Source organism: Nomia melanderi, chromosome 5, assembly GCF_051020985.1.
Source record: "Nomia melanderi isolate GNS246 chromosome 5, iyNomMela1, whole genome shotgun sequence".
Taxonomy (NCBI): Eukaryota; Metazoa; Arthropoda; class Insecta; order Hymenoptera; family Halictidae; genus Nomia; species Nomia melanderi.
In genome coordinates this window covers 15,160,867-15,180,991 of record NC_135003.1, presented here as the reverse complement: position 1 = coordinate 15,180,991, position 20,125 = coordinate 15,160,867, and the positions used below count along the sequence as shown (strand labels likewise).

Here is a 20,125-nt window from a genome sequence, read left to right as displayed (position 1 = left end):
ATAAAACGCATTACCGGCGATCATTGGACTACCGTGGAATGGCGTTAAGCACGGTAAGTAGGAGCGACCCTAAATTACGTCTCGTACCGATTGAGGCGTCGGTAAGGCAGAGAGCCTGACTCGTCGGCCGAGGAGCGCGTTGACCCGTGCTGCCATCTACGACGGAAACAGGCAATTAACGAAAAATAGTGCGTCGCGGAGTGCTACACGCCAGCGGGCGTTCCCGCTTCGAAACATTTCGAAGCGATCGCCCGTGTCTCCGAATCTTTCGCGGAGCTTTTCCGGGTGTATTTTGAAATGGAAAAGCGAGAGAACGGTTTCATTTTTCCGGGGCGAAGGCGCGGAACCATGGACGACGAAGAGTGACGAGCCAATGCGACGAAATTGTCCGTCGCGGGGCCGTCCCCGCCTTAACCACGCCCTCGAATGCCAGGGGGTGAGGCGGCCATAATTAAGCCAGATGTCGTTAGAGCCACTAGATGGCATCGCAATACCGTCAGCCGAATAGCATTGGTCGTGCAAAGTCGCTCATACTACTTGCCGACCCGTTCCCCGTACCAACGTCCAGCGTACGTTGGCTCTACTTTCCTCTATGAATGATTCATAATCCCAGTTAATCGTTAGCATGGACACACTGGTTCGCTGCAACAAGCGGCGAAAGATATCGCGTGTAGGATGATTTGCGCGCGGAGGAGTGTATTATTCCGCTGGAGAGCCAACGAACCACGTATGCCCTTTTCCAAACGAAGAAAACCGCAGAGGACGCGTTTCGTCCGCTCGGAAACGCGATACCGGGGGCGAGAAAGAAAGAGGATACCTTTAAATATTTCTAGCTTTCAGACTCGGGCCAGCGATTTATCGCCGCCTATATACGGGCAAACTTTCCTATATAAAAGTAGATCGCCGAAATTCCTCTAAATTGCCTTTTCTTGTTCACTGTCAAAATTTATCTTGGCGTATATCGGCGCCGTGGCAAGCGGGACGGACCGGGCCGAGCCGGCCCGGGCTTGGCAGGGACGCGAGGAAGGAACAGTGAAAGAGAGATAGGTAGAGAGAGAGAGAAAGAGAGAGAAAGGCTTGCTGGTGTGTCCCGTTCTTTATTTAGGCGAGGAAAAAAGGTGACGTATGGAAGCGCGCGCGGCTAGAGGTCCGTCAAATTCTTCGGCCATGACTCCGCCGCACGATAGCGCGGAGGCCTTTCTTAATTGGACACTGTCTACCCGCTCGCGGGACGACAAAAACGTCGGGAGTCGGCCGGCCGCCGACAATGAAATGTAAATTCGAAACGCAAATTCGTGATGCCGGGGAATATCGGGTAACGGGGAGCAAATGAGACGGGCAACGGAAGGGGAAAAAAGGATGAGAGGGGAAGAAAAAGAGGGAAATATATGTATATCTCATTATATTATCAAGCCATGGTTGCGTGGTCGCGAATTTAATGCGGCCCCGCTATCAATGCGCGATTTAATGAGCGCGCGAAACAATGCAACAGAAACACGGCCGCGCGAGCGCTCGCTCGCTCGCTCGCTCGCACGCGCACGCCGCTCTGCCCTCCTCTAACAAATAACGTCATAAATATGTAATTAATATGGTAATATAACTCAAATCGGAATTTATCGTCGCGCTAATCGATTTCCCGTCCCGATATCGACGTTACTTCCACCGCCGACCGCTACTATTCGAGCGTGACGCGATTATAGTTTCTGGCAATATTCCATGCACCGGCTAACGATCTACTTTGCGCCCCGTGAAAAATGCCGGGGGATGCGAACGACGATGAAGAAATGGACACGGGAGAAAAACGCGGGGAGACGGATCGTTTCCGCTCGGGGAGCAAACAATTTCTTGTAATCGAATTTTAAAAAGAATCAATTAAGAAGGAAAGTTCCTGCGCTGAGTGGTCGTGGTCAGTGGAGGGAATAATGATTGTTGGATTCTTTAAACTCGCGCATGGTATTCAGTCCACCGAGAGTAGCGTTGATGGATATTAGAAATTGAAAAATTGTTCCGCTACGGGTTACGCAACTAATAATTATATTTAGTCGCGATACAAATCACAAACTAAACGCATAGAATTGATTTAGATTGAAAGTCGAAACGTGGAAAATTGAAATCTCTCGCGGTAGGAATGAAAATCGCGGTGAACCGAACTATAACCGGGAACTATCTAACGATCACCCGGCATCCATGGAAAAGAGGTTCGCGGGAGTTGTTTAGGGGGTTGTTTCAACGCCGGCAATCACCCTAAACCAGCGTCCGTCTTATTTCCATGAAAATTGCGATGCGTGACAAAGGCCATAATGCGTCCGGCAATTCAGGCATTATCATCGTTATTCGCGTATCTAAAATTCTATCCGGCAGTCACGAAAGAACGAAAATGGCGGCACTTTCGGCGGCATAAAGGGGATCGCGACAACCGGAGGAACGAGTGCATCGATTAAACATCACACCGGGGCCCAGTATCGTCGAATCGGCGCCCGGGCAGCCTACAATTACGACGCGGTTCGTGGGGTTAATTGGCGAATTCCTCTGGCCGCTGAATTACGGCTGGGTAAAGGGAAACTTTATAAACTTTTCCGTTTATCTGGGAGAGCCGCCGATGAGATATGATTTGGGAGGACCGCGGGAATTATCGCGCGAATTTCTCTTCCCGCGGGCGTTAATCGTTCCACTGGTTGATAATGAGATTTCGAACGAGGTCATCGCGGCCCCGTGAGCTTCCACCTTTCGGGAAATCAGATGTGCTCATCTCTTTTTAACCGGTTCACTGTGTTCGACGAGTATACACATCTTAAAGCTTGAAATGACACTAATTCTTTCAACGATGAATTCTTTATTTTTTCAGACAAACATGTAATTCTTTGTTTTGCTTTGGTCTTTCATTAAAATATACTCTAGGTGCATTTGTCCTGCGTTCGATGAGTAGCATTTTTTTATTTTATCGCACGCAGAGAGGTTTTTCAAACTAAATTCCACAGTTAACAGATCAATACACTCTGCACTGAACATTTAGTGTCGGAGTTAGAGGTTTTAAATTGAAACGGGGATTATTCATAGAAATAGGAAATCACGTATTGTCACCGATATTAAATAACAATAGTAAGAATCATAGATAATCGGATTCTTCCAGTAGGATTACGTACACGACTGTTAGTAAATATTACTAGACGTTGTGTTTTCTGTGGTATCCAATAAATTTCCATTTGAGTCGTAGGTTTATAAATTACTCAACGGAACCGCTGAATTTGCATCACCTTTGCATAGCCTACTTATCGCGAAATATGCGAGTCAACCTTCGGAATTCTAACGTGAAACCTAGAATCGTAGCGCCATGAATTCTTAAGTTTATTAAAAAGATTTGAAACCGAATACGACGATATTCGTGCATATTAGAAGTTTCTCTGCAGAAGAAAGTTCTTTCGAACAGCAATCCAGAAAAATTACAATGGAGGACGAGCAGTAGAGAGGGACGAAAGTTTTTTAGAAATAACTTCCATCGAAGCGGTCGCGAACGTTTCTCAGGAATCCTTTTCCTCCGGCGAGACAGGGAAAGGCTCATAAAAGCTCGGTCCAGGGGCTAGAGACTTCGGTGAAAGCGCAGAAAAACCGTAGACCTTTTTTTACCGCCGATATTGGTCTCCGCCACGAACGATTCGAAGGGTCGTTCGTTTCCCGGGGATGAATGGTCGCACCCAACGACTGAAATACAAATTACACCGACGGATCTTCGTGCCAGAATACTCTCGTGTTCCTTTTTTTACCTGACCGGGGAAACTTTCTACTTTCTTTTTTCACCGTTTTCACTTTTCCCTTTTTCCCTCTTTTCCCGACCGCGGCGGAAAACGGTGAAAGTTTCGAACATCCTGGGAATTCGGACGACTCCTCGCGCCGGGGACCGTTTCGAGGGATCATCCTGGACCGTTGAAAAATGCCGAATCCATTTTATACAATTTTCTACGTGTCCAGAGTTTCGCGAGTCGGAATTTCAATATTCTAAATCGAATTTCAGCGGGAAATAGACATGGTAAGGTATTCAACGTAATATTTCCTAAAGTAATGTTTCCTGTATCGAGATACAGGCTGATGAACATTACTGATGTTCACATCGTTTTGTCTTGGTTCCAAAGATTTTCAGTAGCGAAACAATTTATAAATTCATAGTAGCAGTATTACAATGACGAGGGTAATATACTTGAATACAAGCTAAAGTTGAACGTGCAAACAGAAGACTCGCACGGAGTTAAGGAGTGAAACGTAAGCGAACATGAATAAGCGAACGCCGGAAATTACTTCGGGAAGCATAATTAAGAAAATTCATTTCTCAGGGCGCCGAAGTGGGAAGAACAAGCGAGAGGTCGATGGGTGGAGGCAACGAGGAATCAAGGAAATTGCGGGGCCGCTTCGTTAACGTCCGCGGTATCCGCGGTAAGTCGGCGGGAAGAGAAGAAATACGAAAATCACGATGGGGCAGCATTTCAGCGGGCCGGCCGCGCGGCGGCAGCCCCTCGAGATGCGGAAGGTTTCAGGCCAGGCGCGAGTTAAATGCACGCAAACAGAATAACTTAGGGAATTATGAAGGCACGCTCGCAGGTGGTTTATCCTCGTTAAGTGTGCCGGCTAAACTTAATTTTAAAGGCCGGAACGGCTAAAAGCCAGCCGCCCACATTCGTAACACTCTTTGGCCCAACGTTTTCTTCAGGTTCCCGCAACTTCCGATGATATATCAAGGCGTAATGCTCGGCCGCCGCGGAAACACCGGGGAAAATCCATTACTATTGGGGTTGCTTCAACCCTTTCGAATTTAGGTTAGGAAGGGAGACCTCCGTCTACCGCGGAACTTGCTAGATTGCAACCAAGTTGAACCGGTTGCCGAGCATTTCGAAGAAATTCGGTTACGAGGGGTGAACTTTGGCTTAGTGGCCTCTCGGTAGATAACTTCGGGTTTCCTGTGAATCACTGTTTCAGTGTTTGACGAGTAACGATGATTTAGTGAACGATTAATAATCAAAGGAACGATTAGAATCTATGAGATTATTCGGAGATCACCGAGTTATCAATGAGCAGTGGAAATGTTTGAAATCTAAGACTTGTATCGATTTTCTATCGTCTCGGAGGAAATGATCCACCATTTGATCAACTGTAAACTTGTCCTTCCATCAGGCGTAAAATTAAGAACAGTAAAATACCGGCACCGAGAGCCGACGACCAGAAAAATCGTCCAGTCTAGACTCAATAATTGAGACAGCACTTGAGACGGCGAGTCTTCAAGACAGAAATACCGAGGCGGCGGAATGATACACCGCAGCCGTATAATCTTGCTACGTGAAGTAGAAAGAAAAAGGAGTAATGATACGTTCGTCAACCATTTGCGGTTCGCCTCCTTTAGGAGTGGTCTGTTAGAGGGTCTGGCTTGTTTGGCTGTACATCGTGTGTCCCGGTATGAATAAAGAATACCCGATCGCCGGCCGAAAGATGTTAGATAACAATTCCACTAAAATCGCCGTACGAGAATGCGCCCAGGGGATCGCCGTTCGCGCGGCGACACGAGAAACACGAATTAATCGTCCATTTCTAAGCCACCGTGTCACTGGGGATGAAAAGTGGCCGCCGTATATCAGTCTGGAAGGAAGAAAACAATGGATTGCTCGGGAGAGAGACATCGGTGGCCCGGTCAGAACTCGAGCGCCGGCGAAAGAAGACTTTTGTCCTGAAATACAGGAGTCCGCGTTTGTGAAGGAAGAATAACTCGGTAACTGCCATAAATTCCCCGGGATCATGGGAAACAGCTAGCCTCTCCTCCGAATGCCCGGTAATCGCGAGCGCCGTCCACGACTAATGAATACCCGAAGGAACCGAGCGAGCGACATCGGGGATCGTCGGTCGGCAAAAAAGCAGAAAATCCGCCGGCGACGGATTAACCGAAATTATAAGAAACTCGAGGCGCAGCGCTACAAGAGGATAATGCGCGCCCGACGCGCGTCACTCGATCGCAAATTAAAATAAACCCCGTAATTTCCGCGCATCGAGCAGAACACGAAAACGAGTTATTCGACGCGACGCGGTGCGGTGCGGCGCGGCGCGGCGCGGTGCGGCAGGTGGACAAGAAGCAACTTAACTTGCGAAGAAAATTGCCGTGATGGAAGGACCCGGTAGAAATTGGCCGTTTAGCAGGTTAAGCGAACGTGGGCCGTACCGAACGACCGTAGGGTGCGCGACGGGAGGGGGCAGCAGAGGAGAGAAAAGAGCAATGAAATTGCAACGAAAAAACAAGAACAAAAAAAAAGAAAAAAGAAGAGGAAAGGCCGACGAGCGAAAAGAAACAACGGGGAATAAAAAAAAATAGGAACATCGGTATCGAAGTCACTCACCTTTAATATAGCTGTGTACATTGCGGTGCTAGCAGAGGGTGGTGTGGATTGGTGGTGGGATGGTCAGGGGGGCTCCGGTGCAGGGCGTACCCCTAGTTGGCCCCCTCCGGTCCCCCACCGGCCGCTTGCTGCTGATGCGCAGCCGCGGCCGCTGCCGCCGCTGCCTTCTGCGCCTGCGCCTGCTTCTCTTGCTCGTTCAGCTCCTTGATCGCCTGTATCTCCTTCTTCAGCTTCATCCGCCGATTCTGGAACCAGATCTTGATCTGCCGTTCCGTCAGGCAGAGCGAGTGTGCCATCTCGATCCGCCTCCGCCTGGTGAGGTAGTGGTTCGTGTGGAATTCCTTCTCGAGCTCGAGCGTCTGGTAGCGCGTGTAGGTCTGTCGGCCGCGCCTGCGCATTCCGTTCGCCCCTGCAACCAACAAAACCGCCGGACCGTTCAAACGAGCTCGATCGCGTGTCTTTTTCGGGCCCTCGTTTCGGGGCCCGAGCGAAAGGTGGAGGGAGGCAGCGCGGCCCCCTCCGTGAACGACCGGGCCCACGAGCATCCCGTCCGCTCGGAGAATAATAACGTTTACACGCTCGCCGGAGATGCGAGACTCCGTGTCCTTCCTTCGCGAGAGACTTCCGCGGGAAACGGAAACTCGCATCTCGCGGAATGTATTATTGATGGGCTGTTACGTGGAATTTTAACATCTGGGGTGTAGTCGTTGATCCGACGTCGCAGTATTTGGAATGGCTTATTTGGGTCTAGGTCTACTTGGACCTATGTTGAAGTCAGATCTCCTTAAGATTCCCAGATGTTAAAACAGTAGAAACGAACGTTGAAGGTACTAGATTGTAACGGGAACCTCCAAAATCTTATACAGCGGAGTATGTACATTACAAATATCGAAGAACACTTGGCATAGTACTAAGAACATATTAGATTAAGGTACTTCGATCCCCATCGATCTACCGATCAACGAATTCTACCAGTACTTCGATCCTCAAATCAAACAGCAAACCGCTCCCAACTTCCTGGCCAGAAATCCCCTGATCCCGAAGCTCTAGAGCAAGAATCTCGAGGTCGGAAATCCCATCGAGTAGACGAACAGCAAATAGAAGTGTTTCACGGTACAAGGCAGCCGTAGTTTCCAAGAGGTCCTCCGAAATCCCGGTAACGTTCGCGATAACGCCGCGAGGAGCCCAAGATGCTCTTAGGTGGGCGTTTAAAGAGGGCGGTGGAGAGAGAGAAAGAGAGAGAGAGAGACAGTAAAAAAAGGACGAAAAGAGGAGAAACAGAGAAGAGGCGCGTAAACGGTTTCAGATAGAGCCCGGAGTCGCAGCGGTGCCACCGGGAGAAAGTAAGAGAGTGTACGACACCGGGATAGGTACTGTCGAACAGCCACTTGGGTACAGTACCGGAATAAACCCGTCTGTGGGGGCGCAAGCTCACCTTATCGGCCGTTACTGCCTCGTAAAAACCCTCCCGTTTCACCTCTGCCGGCGGCGAGACCGCCGAGGAGGGAGTGAGAGGCCGAAGCAACCCCCTACCTAGCCGTAAGCAGTCTGCCTCTGGCTTTCGCTCGGCGGTTCGCTCGCATACGGTTGATATCGAAGTGTATAAACGGTCGTAATACGATTTCTGCCGCGCGCCGGGAACCCTTTCGGTTTTTCCAACGGGCACACGCCGAAACCGTTCGCTTGGAACAATTAATTTCGGTTAAACGCCACGCCCACGCCAACCCCCGCCGTTCGCGAACCATCTATCGCCGCTTATTACGCGATAAACCGAGAAATTAATTTCACTCGAAGGGTTTAATTGTTATGAATAATTAATCCGACCCGCGTCCCTGCTAGGCGCTCGAGATAAGTGACGCCGGGGGTTGATATTGAATTCTCCGATGCTGCCGTTCTAGGGGTTGCATGATGTCTTTGGAATTGGAGTCGCGGAGTTTTTGGCTTCCGAACGTTCGTATCGCGAAGGTTTTAAAATGTAAAATCGAATAGAAACTTTGATTAGATTAACTTCTAGATGATATGCTACTTCCACAAACGCTTCTATCATTGAAACTTCTTTCGAGAAAACAAAACAAACTTCAGATACCTTGCGCTCGTCCACTACAAGCTACAATCATCCCTCTTCCAAAGCTCGAACGGAATAAATTCCCAAACAACCCCATCCCTCAGAAAGGAATCACACATCACAATCGGCTACTGATTTTTCAGCCCCCAAATGGGAACGGCCGCGTCCAGGTTCCATCGATCGTAACAAATTTCCCGAGGGGTAGTTTCGATCGGAATTACAAACCGAAACAGGGTCGCAGTCGCGCGGCCGGGAAAAGCGGTCGGTTACCTTTGGTATCTCGCGGCTTGTCGTACACACTTTCACGGTCGAGCAGGAATCGAAACGGCGCGCAATAAACGCGTCATATTTACAATCGTATCCGCGCCGATCTATTATCGAGCGGGCAAACTCTCGTGCGCGCGCGCGCGCGTGTGTGCGGACTGGACCATTTCCAGGTGGCCATTACACAATATCGCGCGGACGAGCAACAACACGGCGTTACCCGGAGTTCATATCGGCGTCATGTATATTATCGCAACGTAATCAAGTGGCTCGCCGTCCGAACGGCCACCCCTGGCCGCCTCTTCTCGCGCTCTCCTCCCTTCCACGCCCTTCGTCGTTCCACAACATCCCCATGATTTTCATTTCGGGCTGTCATGCAAGCTCGCGAACCTCCGCGCGCCGCTGCGAAGTTACGGTGTACCGTTTATAAGGGTTATTTGTCACGTGGACCCCGTTCTCGCGCGCCGCGTCTCCTTGCGCGCCCCCTTTTGCCCGAACCGCCAGCCCCGGAATTATATCGGCAACGAGCATCCCCTTGGCCGGCGAGACAACGGAGACAGGGGCCGATAGACTGGAACTTATAAATAAAACCGGGGCTTCAGCCAATTAAGCCAGCCTCGTAAGTCTCCGTGAACCAGAAAATGCGACTGCAGCAACCCCCCCTTTCGCCCGTGCGATACTCGCTCCGGTAACTTGAACGATTCGTTTCTTTCCCTTCGGATCGACTGTTCCTTCGACTACCTTTCGCCTCTGCTTGTTCTTGGAGTCTATCGGCTGAGATAAATGAGCTTGTAATTGAAGCAGAGTTTGTTTGAAGTATTCGTGAATCGATAGAATTCAGTTTAGACGAACTTCAGTCAGATTTTCAGCTTCTGTTTCAGTCGAGCGTGAAAGTTTGCGGAACGGAAGTATTGAAAGATTCATTTTAGATTATATCGAAGTTCAAGTGTTGCTCTCTTTCACTCCGAAGACTAGAAAAGACAGACAGAAGTAGACGAACTTCTGAATTGAGATTCTTTGGTAAACGAGATTTCCCTGCGATTGAACATCGGGAAAAATATAGATCACTATTGTCTCGGCGTATTCTTAAGGGTAAGAAATTAGTTCGAGCGGAGGTGAGGGGGAAGACGTATATACGAGCGTTAGATCTCATCGAATTCTTAGATTCCACGTCGTGTCTCTTCCCATCCGTCGTTTCGTCCCTCGGAAGACTTCGGGGTCAGCCATCACGCAGCCCCCTAGCCCCAGCTTACGCACGCCCCGTGGGAGATCCCCGAGCGAAACGAAGTTAAGGGGGAGAAACGCGGAGGACGCCACGCTCCCGGAAAAGTAAGAAGAGGCGTGCGTGGCTGTTTAACCAAGGGGGGTGGATAAATTTTATGCTGAGACCGTGAAACGTGTTTCATCCGGGGAACGAGAGAGAGGATCTCGCTGGATACCGGCGGAGCGAGGGAGACCGGCGGGGAGAAGCGGGCGCGAGAGAAAAAGAGAAAGCGAGAAAGGTAGACAAAGAGGAACGCGCTTAGACTGAAAATATTTCGGCTATAACTCACGGGTTTCTTAAAAAAACGAAAGGAAGAAAAACGTTTCCTCGTATATCGTCAGAAATTCTCACCCCCTGGGTAGCACCTTCTCTTGACTCGTTCTGCGCTCGGATAGAAAGAGACCCGGGGCTGTCTTGTGCGAAAAGGACATTTATTTTTCTCGGCATTATTCTGGAACGACAATATTTCAAACTTGTCTCTTAAATCAACAAGGCGGCTCGCGTGGAAAGAGTTAATTCAGGAAGCGAAGATTATCGAGTGTACGTCAAACTACAGGGTGAAGTTCATAAAAACTTTCCGACGACTAGATCTTCAGCGAAGATCGAGCATACGGTAATCTACGAAAGTATATATAATTGATTGTAAAATCTGAAACACTGGCACTTTAGAATATAATATCTTCGTCTCCGACATAGGCGAACTTGTCTATCGTTCGAAACTTCGCGATCCCGTAAGAACACACATCAACGATAATTTCCCGAGGAAAACATTTGCCAACTATAATCACTTGGAACCTCCTCCGTCCAGAACCGAAATTCCCTATCGGGCCGGCGGTTCTTTCCTTCGCCGGCAGCCCGTTATAAAATACAAGTAGATTAAAGCGCGAACTCGAACGAGCGTGGCGGCAGTCGCGGGGGTTAACCGGATACGCTCACGGCTCGTTTAGGACGCTACGAGTCGGCAGGGATCCTCTCGAATGGAAGGAACTGCCGAGGTTCGACGTAGCGGACCATAAACAGAGGGGCGGAAGGGGAGAGGGAGGGAGGGACTTCGGCTGTTGCCAACTCTAATAAGAACAACCAATACGTTGATTGCTGCCGGGGATTTGCCGATATAACTCCGCGCCGGCGGTTCGCAAAACACGATGCCAAAGCCTCCCCTTTCGCTCCGCCGCGGCCCGGCAGCCAACCCTCCTAACCTTCTCCCGATCCCCCGGGGCAGCCGAAGATCGCGCGAGCACGCCAAAACCGGATCATACGCGCGGGGGCCAATCAAATCAAAGTAAGTGAATTGCTCGGAAACATGAAGGACCATCGTCGAACTCCCTCGAACCTGTGACGGCCGCGCTTCCGGCGCAACAACCCCTGCGGCGAGCGCGGAGAGGGCTTCGGGTCCCGAAGACGGTTACTGATGGCCGCATCAATCGACGAACCCCAAGCGTTTCTTGTTACGTTGATTCAACCGCCCCGGGGTCAATTTAAACGCGGCCAATTTAGGTGCCGTCTTCGCGTATACATCTCCGTCTAGCCCCACACCTACGCCGCGCCGCCCGGCGGAACCCCGCGAACGAAACGGTGATGCAATACCAATTACCGTGTTTGCCCCGGCTGTTTCTGAATCACGCTGATCTATCGACGCGAACGGGACGGATGGTCTCGGTAGAAGAGATACGGCGGGCTACTCGCAGCGTACTGGAGCGGTATGCTAATTTGATGGCGGGTCGAACCCGAAAAGTTCCCTCCATCCGTTATTGGATACCTCGGCCGTGCCTTGTGTTCCGAGGTAGCGCCGGCGTTTGGAAAAGTCTGCCGCGGTTTCTTGGGAAAGTGTCGTTGGGTGTAATTCGAACATTTCTATAGCTTCTGTTTCCAAAACGAAACGATTGGATAAAGTATTCCAACCCTAGCGTACTGTCTCAGTGATTTATTACACTAACATTCGCGAGTATAACGAAGGAATTGTAACATCAACCCCATCGAACGAAACTGAATAAAAGACCACGAATTAGAGACTTAAAATGATTCCCAAAAACATATTCGCGCACCCTCGTTGGCAAAGCCCATATTGCAAGGACAAAATACAATATCCGCGCGACGAATGGTCCGTCAGCCGAGCTTACCACCCCGACGTCTTATCCCCCGACGTCCAAACACGGCCCCACCCTCGCTTATTTAATCTACCGGCGTCCAGTATCTTTTCCAGCGGAGTCTCGGGTATTCCGTCGAGGAATTCTCGGGCGGAAGGAGAGCGCGCGAGTTGGCCGCATAAATCGTGAACGCAATTAGAGGACCTTTCGGTGTCCGGCCCCGAAACACGAGAGGGCCGGCGGGCGCGGGCGCGGACGCGGTCCGGGCCGGGGGTCCGGTGTGCCGTCCAGCTTCTGTTCACGTGTCGTAAGTTCGCCGGGCTTCCGGTGTCCCCTCTGAAAACGCGAAACGCGGCGAACTCTGTTTGCGAGGCACGCCGTAGTCCCGGAGACACTTGGTATGAGAAACGCGTAGCTACGCAGCAAGATCGTAGCTCAGCGGCCGGGGTACCACCCTCCGCCATCCCTGGCAAGGTAGGTAATCCTCTCGGGGGCGTGAGTTACTGCCTGGCGTCCCTCGCGCTCGCCGCGTTCTCTCTCGGTCCCACCGTCTTCTTCTTCGCCCCATCGGTCCGCTTTCTCTATCTCTAGACGGAGAGCCGGGTCTGTCTCTCCTCCTACTATTCTTGCCGTTCTCTTTTCTCCGAGGGATGCCGTGAAAGCGGAGAAAGTCGGCGAACGGCGGCGCGCGCGGCAGCGAGGGTAGAAACGAACGGAACGGAACGGAACGGAACGGAACGGAGCGGAGCGGAGCGGCCAAAGCGAGACTGCGCCACAGCTGGAGGACATTAGTCAACTGTAATTAATAAGTTATGTAGAACCGAGGCTAACGAACGGCCCGCGACGCGACGTGCCGGCGTTGTTATCTCTGTTTCGAGGGAGGCCGCGCTCGCGCTTTCGGGGTGTGTGACGACGGAAGCCTCGACGACCATAAATTCGGCCGGCGGTAAACCCTTGTAACGTGAATAAACTGGGGCTCCACTCGAGAGACCTCGCGGCCGTTAGGAGGCGCTGCGAGGAGTTCTCGCGTCCTTTGGATAGCGTTTATGGGTTCGAGGATGATTTGCTAATGCGTTTTGAGCGGAGGGGTTTCCGGGTTTTTTGGGCGCTGCGCTGACGAAGGGGACGCCTCGTGTGAATTTTTGTGGGAAATTGTTTGCTTGAGTTGGCGGAGGAAGAAACGGTTGGCAGGAGGAAGGTGGGTGTTTTTAGTGTGCTTTACGAGTAGGAGTTACTCTGCAAGATTGCGAGAGAATTCGTTTGCGAAACGGTCGAAATTAAGGGACTGATTGAGAATTGTAGCTGATCAATCAGAGAAGTAGAAGGTGTTAATGATAGCGTAAGGTGAAGTTCTAAAACGAGAACTTTGAACTTAAGCCTTTTCTACTACAGTCATTTCGTTATTGTGTATTGTTAACTTTGATTATACGCGATGAGCTTCGTGTTATGACTGTCGACTTAAAACTTTCCATTGGTAAGTGGTGTGGTCGAAAAGTCAGTGCCGAGCAATGACGAAACGCTGAAGAATAATTGACATCGGCTCCGTAAGGATTCATGTCACGAAGCAAAACCGAAGACTGTTAAGCATTCAATGCCACGTCCGAATGCGATTAATACACTTTAAATTTTATGCACTTACAGCTGTCATCAATATGCAAAGTACGATCCAATATAATTAGCTACAACAGTGAAATTTTTATTCACTGCCAAATGAACTGTGAATTCATTTTCGCTGATGTTACATCCTGATCAGGCTCTAGAAACTGTCACTAAACTAAAAACCGTCCAAACTAAATCAAGGACCATCCAATATTTAACCCTTTGCACTCAGATGTTTCTTACTAGAAATATTTCGAGAACGATGTTCTTCGAGACTAATTCGAAGAGAAATCACCAGTACATTGAGGAACAAAGCTGTTTTATTCCAATGTTTCACGTATCGAGGCATTACACAAAGTTTAACATTAAACATCACATTCTATAGTTTTACTCTATCAAATCAAGTGGTAACTGAGAGTCACCCCTCGAGTGCAAAGGGTTAATCACAACCAGCCCAACTACGAAACACCCAAAAAACACCGAACACTCCCAATAAAATCCAAGAACCAATTAAAGAAGCAAAAAGCCGAATCCAGCCGGAGGACTTGAAATTCTAGGGTGCCGAGTCACCGACATAAATCCGCACGGAGCAGGAACCGAGCAGATCCGCAAGGAGGAGAGCGATCGCTCGCGTGGCGGTACGCAACAGGAAACCCTCGCGATCTATCCGGAGACACGGAACCGACAGTACCGGGATAAACGGCCGCTCATCGCGCAGATATCGAGCGTGATCGCCGCGGAGAGTCCTCTCCAGGTTCTCGGGTGCTCTCCCACGGCTGGGAAGGCGGAAAGAAGGGGGATCGTTATTCCGCGCGGAAGGCACGGAGAGCGAGCGAGCGAGCGAGCGCCCCGTTGCTACGTTCTTCTGGCCTATCGAGGTAAACTCGTCGTTACGCGGCGCAATCGCGATCGGGCGAAACGGCCGCGCGCTGGATACGAAAGGGAGCCGGGGGAGAGAAGTTACGCGACGCGGACAAGAATGTCGCCGGCAGCCAGCAGGATATACCATAAGAAGAACGAATGGAGCATTCGAGAATAAGATATCGGCTTTACGTGCAGCCACTTTTGAATAAGCGTGGCTGCCGTTCCGCGCCGCGCCGCGCCGCCGCGGCATAGCATGCCGTGCCGCGGGCAAGGTGGCGACTTTGCTCCCACGCGCGAAACCCCGCCATACACGGGCAAGAATAAAGAGCCTCGCCCCGGCCTAGACAGAAATTCTGCCTACGATGAATCTTAACCCTTTGGGTACCGTGCGATACCGCGACGGGCACGGGTCGAGCCGTTTTTTTCGAGTGCGTCGTTATGGTTTCCGTTTAAGGCGATTGTTCGATTAGCGAAACGTGGATGGGATTTGGAATTTCTTTCGCGAACCGGGTGAATTATAGTTTCGATTACTTTTTAGACGTACTATGTATTTCGTGGCATAAAGAAGTATCCTTAGAAGATTATATTTTCAATTAATTATAGCGCACCGTGTAATTAGGATTCTAATTGCCGAGGGTAGAAGAGAAGTCGACGTTGTTGGAATGATCGACGCGAGTCGAGCTTTCGATCGGAGAGTATAACATAGTGTGCCACGATGCCCGTTTCATTGCTCGATATTAACGAAGATAGGGTAATGCGCAATATATTAATATCGTTAATTTGCAATTCGCGGGGAAGTTGTTCATCTAGCCGATACATCTTCGAGACAAGCCCCGGCGTTCCTGAGGGATTAACCGAGTGTCCTCGCGATTAAGCGAGCTTGTAGCCGCGGTTCCCGGCGTAACATGGTATTCCCGCGTCCATCGGGCCCGGTATCTGTAACCGCATCGACATAATAACTCGTTGGAAACGATGGGCGTGTGCATCGCGTCCGTTATGGATCGCCGACGGAAAACGAGAGCGACCGGCCGCCATGTTTTTTGCATACTTCGGCAAATTGCGCTGCACGCGATATAATACTCGCCACCCCTTTCATAATTTCCTACCGTATTTTGTTGGCCGCCTGCTCCTTTTTGGAACAGGCTACCTTACAACAACGTGCCTTCGCTGGAAATGGCCGGCCGAGGCTTTCAATCTTCCTTCCCCGATGCATTAGCCGTTTTAAACGCATGGCTGGATAGAGTGAAATATTTTCTTATGGTTGATTTGCGCGTTGAGAAGCGATAGAACGCGGATTTCCAAAGTTCCCTCCGTGTTTCGATGCTCCTCGTTTTTCCGTGGATATTCCTCGAGTTGTAAAATGTTGAAACAGTATCATACTTATATTACAGGCTACTTTTTCGTAATACTTTGAATTACGGAAATCTGATATCCGTTGGCACGGATTCGATTTTTAACGGTACAGTTACGGGGTCCGGCTCGACGATACGATCGTGTTACCGGCGAGCGCGGGTTTTCCTGTTTCTCAGACTGATCAGAGATGAGCACCGTGGTTCGTATTAGTCGTCGAACGATTAGCTGCGCTCCGTGGAATTAGTAGTCCGACTGGATACGCCGGGAATGTTGACGAAATCGCGCGAAGGCCGACCGTAACTCACGTCCTCGTGTATCAATCACCAGTCGGGACTAACTATTCCGTGGTACGGTATTCGTGACGAGGGGCAGGGGTTGGGCGGCTCATTTAAATGTACAGCATTATTTGCTGTGTCGCGTTGAATGATATCCAAAAGGTCGAGGCACGCGAGGAGGAAACGCGCAACTCCGATTCCCCGGGCCGCGTTCTATGCCTCGCACGGAGAGAACGCGATTTCAACCCTCCGTATTACCTCGGAAACGATCGGCCTCTTTAATCCGTATTAAATTCAATAATAGATCGTCGGTTGTAATTTTATTACCGAGCCAATTCAGGGGAAACCCGATCTCCGCGATAGCTACATCTCTTTTGAATATTTATGCGTGAAACGTTAGTACCGGCTTGATCGAACAGTATTCCCAGGTTTCTTAGGGAACATTTCCCGAGAACAACTTTGAAACAATAATATTCCAAATTGTAATTCATTTATCTATTACAACCGCTGTCAACCTTAACACTAGGTTTACGGGCATTTATTGTACACTTCGTTCTACTATTCCTAAAAGAATCGATGCTCGTTTATTTAGATCGTGGAAACTGGAGATTCGATAGTAGGTAATTTGGGTACACGTTTACAAAATAATATTTCTAAAATCCAATATGCGTCAATCCGACGCGTTCCGTAAACCTAGTGTCAACCACGAAGAATTCTATTAACTAAACCCCACGAAGTAATAGCTTTACGATTGATACGTACGCACTGATATCGTTCGCGTCGTTGAAAACAGGCTCACCACGAAACCCGAAATCGTAAAATAGAGTATCCACTATCCCGTGAAGATTCCGAGGATTTATACGTCGCACGTCTCGCGCGGGGGGAGCCAATACCAGAGCGCCATGTGGAGGTCTGAAAAGGCGCTGAATAGACGATAGGCCAGAGGCCATTACGCGTTCCGGAGCGTGGTCCGCGATCCGATATTAAAAATATCCGGCAAGCTGTCGATCGGCGGAATAGTTCGCGAAAGGGACTGCGACGGCATGATCGCGTGTACCGTCCAGAAATTTAATTAACGCGTACACGCGAGTCGGACGGCGATGCGCGGCGAGGGCCCCGGTATGTCCTGGCGACGTCCCCGGTGGTGTCCGTGGCCCGAGCACGACGACAACATCTACCTGGTAGGCAGCGGAGGAGCGAGAGACAAGGTGGCTCTTCTACAACGAGCCAGCTGCTACTCGCGGTAACTGTAATAATTATGCAAAGACCGAACGCAACGGTGCACCGCGCGGCCGGACGAACGAGCAAGGGAACTTGAGCGAGCCGAAGGGACAAGGAAGGAGGACGTTCCAAGGAACGGAGCGCAAAAGGAGCAACGCGAGCCAAGATGGTGGAGGAGATGGCATGCAAAAGAGGCTTCGTAGGTAAGCGAACCGAGCCGGTTGTAAGGCGACACCTCGCGGCTCCATATATCTTTCTCTTTCTTTCTCCCCTGATCTCTCTTCTGCCGAGCAGTCGACGCCACCACGGTCTTCTTCTTCTTCTTCTTGTTCTTCTTCTTCTTCTTCTTCTTCTACTTCTTCTCGTTCCTTTCTTTTGCTTCTTTTCATTCTCTTCTTCCGTCGAAGATTTCCACCTCTCCGCCTCTGACTCACTTTTCGGAGCGTTCCGCGCGGCTTCGCCGAAAGAAAATTCCTTCCTGGAGAACGCCGGCCCCGTTTCCACTTTCTCAAAGCTTCCCGACGAGCGCGAATGTGGCCGCGGCCATTCGTCGCGCGCTGATTTCACTGAAAAGTCGAGTTTTTCGCTCCTCAGGTGGTCCCGCGCGGAAGATCCTCGCGCGAGAACGTTCGAGAGACGCCGAGAGCTCCGGTACGTATTTTTAATGGCGCCGGATGATAGCGATGTCGGGGACAGAGTGGGAATACTCGGGGATGAAGTTCTTCCTGGATTCCTCTCGCCGGTGGGAACGCGAAGTTGAAGATCCAGCCGAAGCACGTCCGAATAGTCTGAGAGCTGGTTCTTAAAGGAAAATGATGGCTGGCGCTTCGTTTATGAGCAGGGTTTCTTTCGAAGTAACTGGATCTAATGTCGTTCTTGAATTGATGTTTGCTTGGAACGGGAAACTTTGTTCTTCGAGTGAATCTAAAGAAGCTTGCTTTTAGAGAAATTCTCAGATACTATCTATTCTTAATCTCCATGGTGAATCATTTTATACTCAAAGAACATTAGAACCGTATCACGTTGATATTACAAACAATCCTCTTCCTACCGAAAATTAAACGAAACCCCGAATAACAAAATCCAATTTCCAGCAGAGTAAACGATAAAATGAAACAAAAATTTAATCGAAACCTCCTTCCGCATAATCCAGCCTATCTAAGTACCTCTCGAACAACCTCTACATCATATGCCCCGGAGTCGCCATAGTCGATGGGAACGGGCGACCAAAAACAAGAAAGAACCACGCGCTGGAGACGATCCCGGGGACGAAAAAGGACGACAGCCCGCTGGAACGGTGGAGGGGAAAGGATGCAGGATGGTCCAGGGAGGAAGGTGGCGGAGTTTGATACAGGTGGGTAACCCCGCGACACCCTCTAACGAAACGGATCGTCTGTCTTACTTACATCGGCTCGCATCTATAAACTCACGCGGTTGGTACACGCATACGAAGGCCAGCACGCGTGTATATCCCCCATTGGACGTGCAAAGGGGGACGCGGTTACCAGCGGGCAACCGACCCACCAACCACCCATATATCTGCGTCCTAAAAGGAATTCCAGAATATATTTTACATATGCTTTATTGCCGCCTTATTTCCAACTCTATGGGCACAGACCTCGGCCTGAGAGACCACGAGGACTGGAAGAGGAACGGAGAAAGAGGGAGGAGAACGAAGCCGGGCGGACACGGGGGGAGGAGGGGACGCCGAGGAAGGAGCGAGAGGCAGTGCACGCGCGTACACATGGTGCCTCACAAAGGACGGCGCGGCTTGCCACACGCTATGTTTTTCTCCGCGTTTTCGTGTGTCCGCCGTCCGGCTGATTGCCCGTTCCCCGGCGCTCGCCGGAAGAAGAAAAGTCCCCGGCGGGGCCGAACGGGGACTTTTTCTCCCCGGCGAAGCGCGCCTTCCGACGCTACACCGCTCGTATATCTGTCCGATATAAGCGAGGAATTCAGCTGACGATTGTCCGCGGATGAACGATGACGACGAACGAGCGGTACGCGCGGACCTCGGCTCTCTTATTAATTCTTTGCTCCTATACGTGACGTCCCGGCGAAATATCGCTGGCTCGTCTCGCTGGACTTCTTTTTGGGTTTTCTGCACGGTGCGTTCAACTCTGGGCTGCTGGGGATCGCGAGATGTGGATGTTAAAAGAGGGTGAGTGGGACGATGGGATGTTTGGTAGGTACAGTTTGAGTTTGGACACTCTTGGACCGTGGAGAGTGGATTCATTTTGATCTATTCGAAGCTGGGGTAAGTTTGTTGGTTCAAACGTTGATGGTAGTTCGAAGGTAGCGTCGAGATTGATGAATAAAGGCCTTAACATACCCGAGCATTATGCGGTGATCGAAAGCGTCAGCCGACCAAGGCCCAATAAATAAATCCTCGCCGATGCCAGTGAAAGGAGGCTAAATCAAAAAGATTCGAAACGCTCCGCGCGGCAATGCATAACCTTTCAAATGAGATATCACTGGCACTAGAAAAGCGATTGTTCCACCGGGGGAAAGTCGACTTTATTCATCAATCCCGCCGTAACTCATTCCCTATACATATCTCAAACGCTCACGAGATAATGAAAACCCACCTGACGCGTCGTACCGATACCTTCCTCCACCATTTCACTACCAGATTACCGTGCCGGGATCGTTTTACGCGGAGAGAAGCGTGCCAGAAGGGGATCAACGGGTCCCGAGGAAAGTTCTCAATCAAAGTTCATTGCGGCGGTGCACATCGCCGCGGAACGTATTGCGTAAAACGGAGA

The 20,125-nt window shown here is 50.3% G+C and overlaps 1 protein-coding gene across 2 annotated transcripts in view; it reads right to left on the bottom strand.

Annotated features, from left to right (window-relative positions):
- Ubx (ultrabithorax) overlaps window positions 1-20,125 on the bottom strand; it is a 157,511-nt gene that overhangs the window by 17,378 nt on the left and 120,008 nt on the right. For both annotated transcript variants that reach the window (XM_076367579.1, XM_076367580.1), the window contains one exon: window positions 6,369-6,777. In XM_076367579.1, the coding sequence (XP_076223694.1) occupies window positions 6,461-6,777 (317 nt within the window). In that variant the 3' untranslated portion in view covers window positions 6,369-6,460. The remainder of the gene's footprint in view (window positions 1-6,368; window positions 6,778-20,125) is intronic.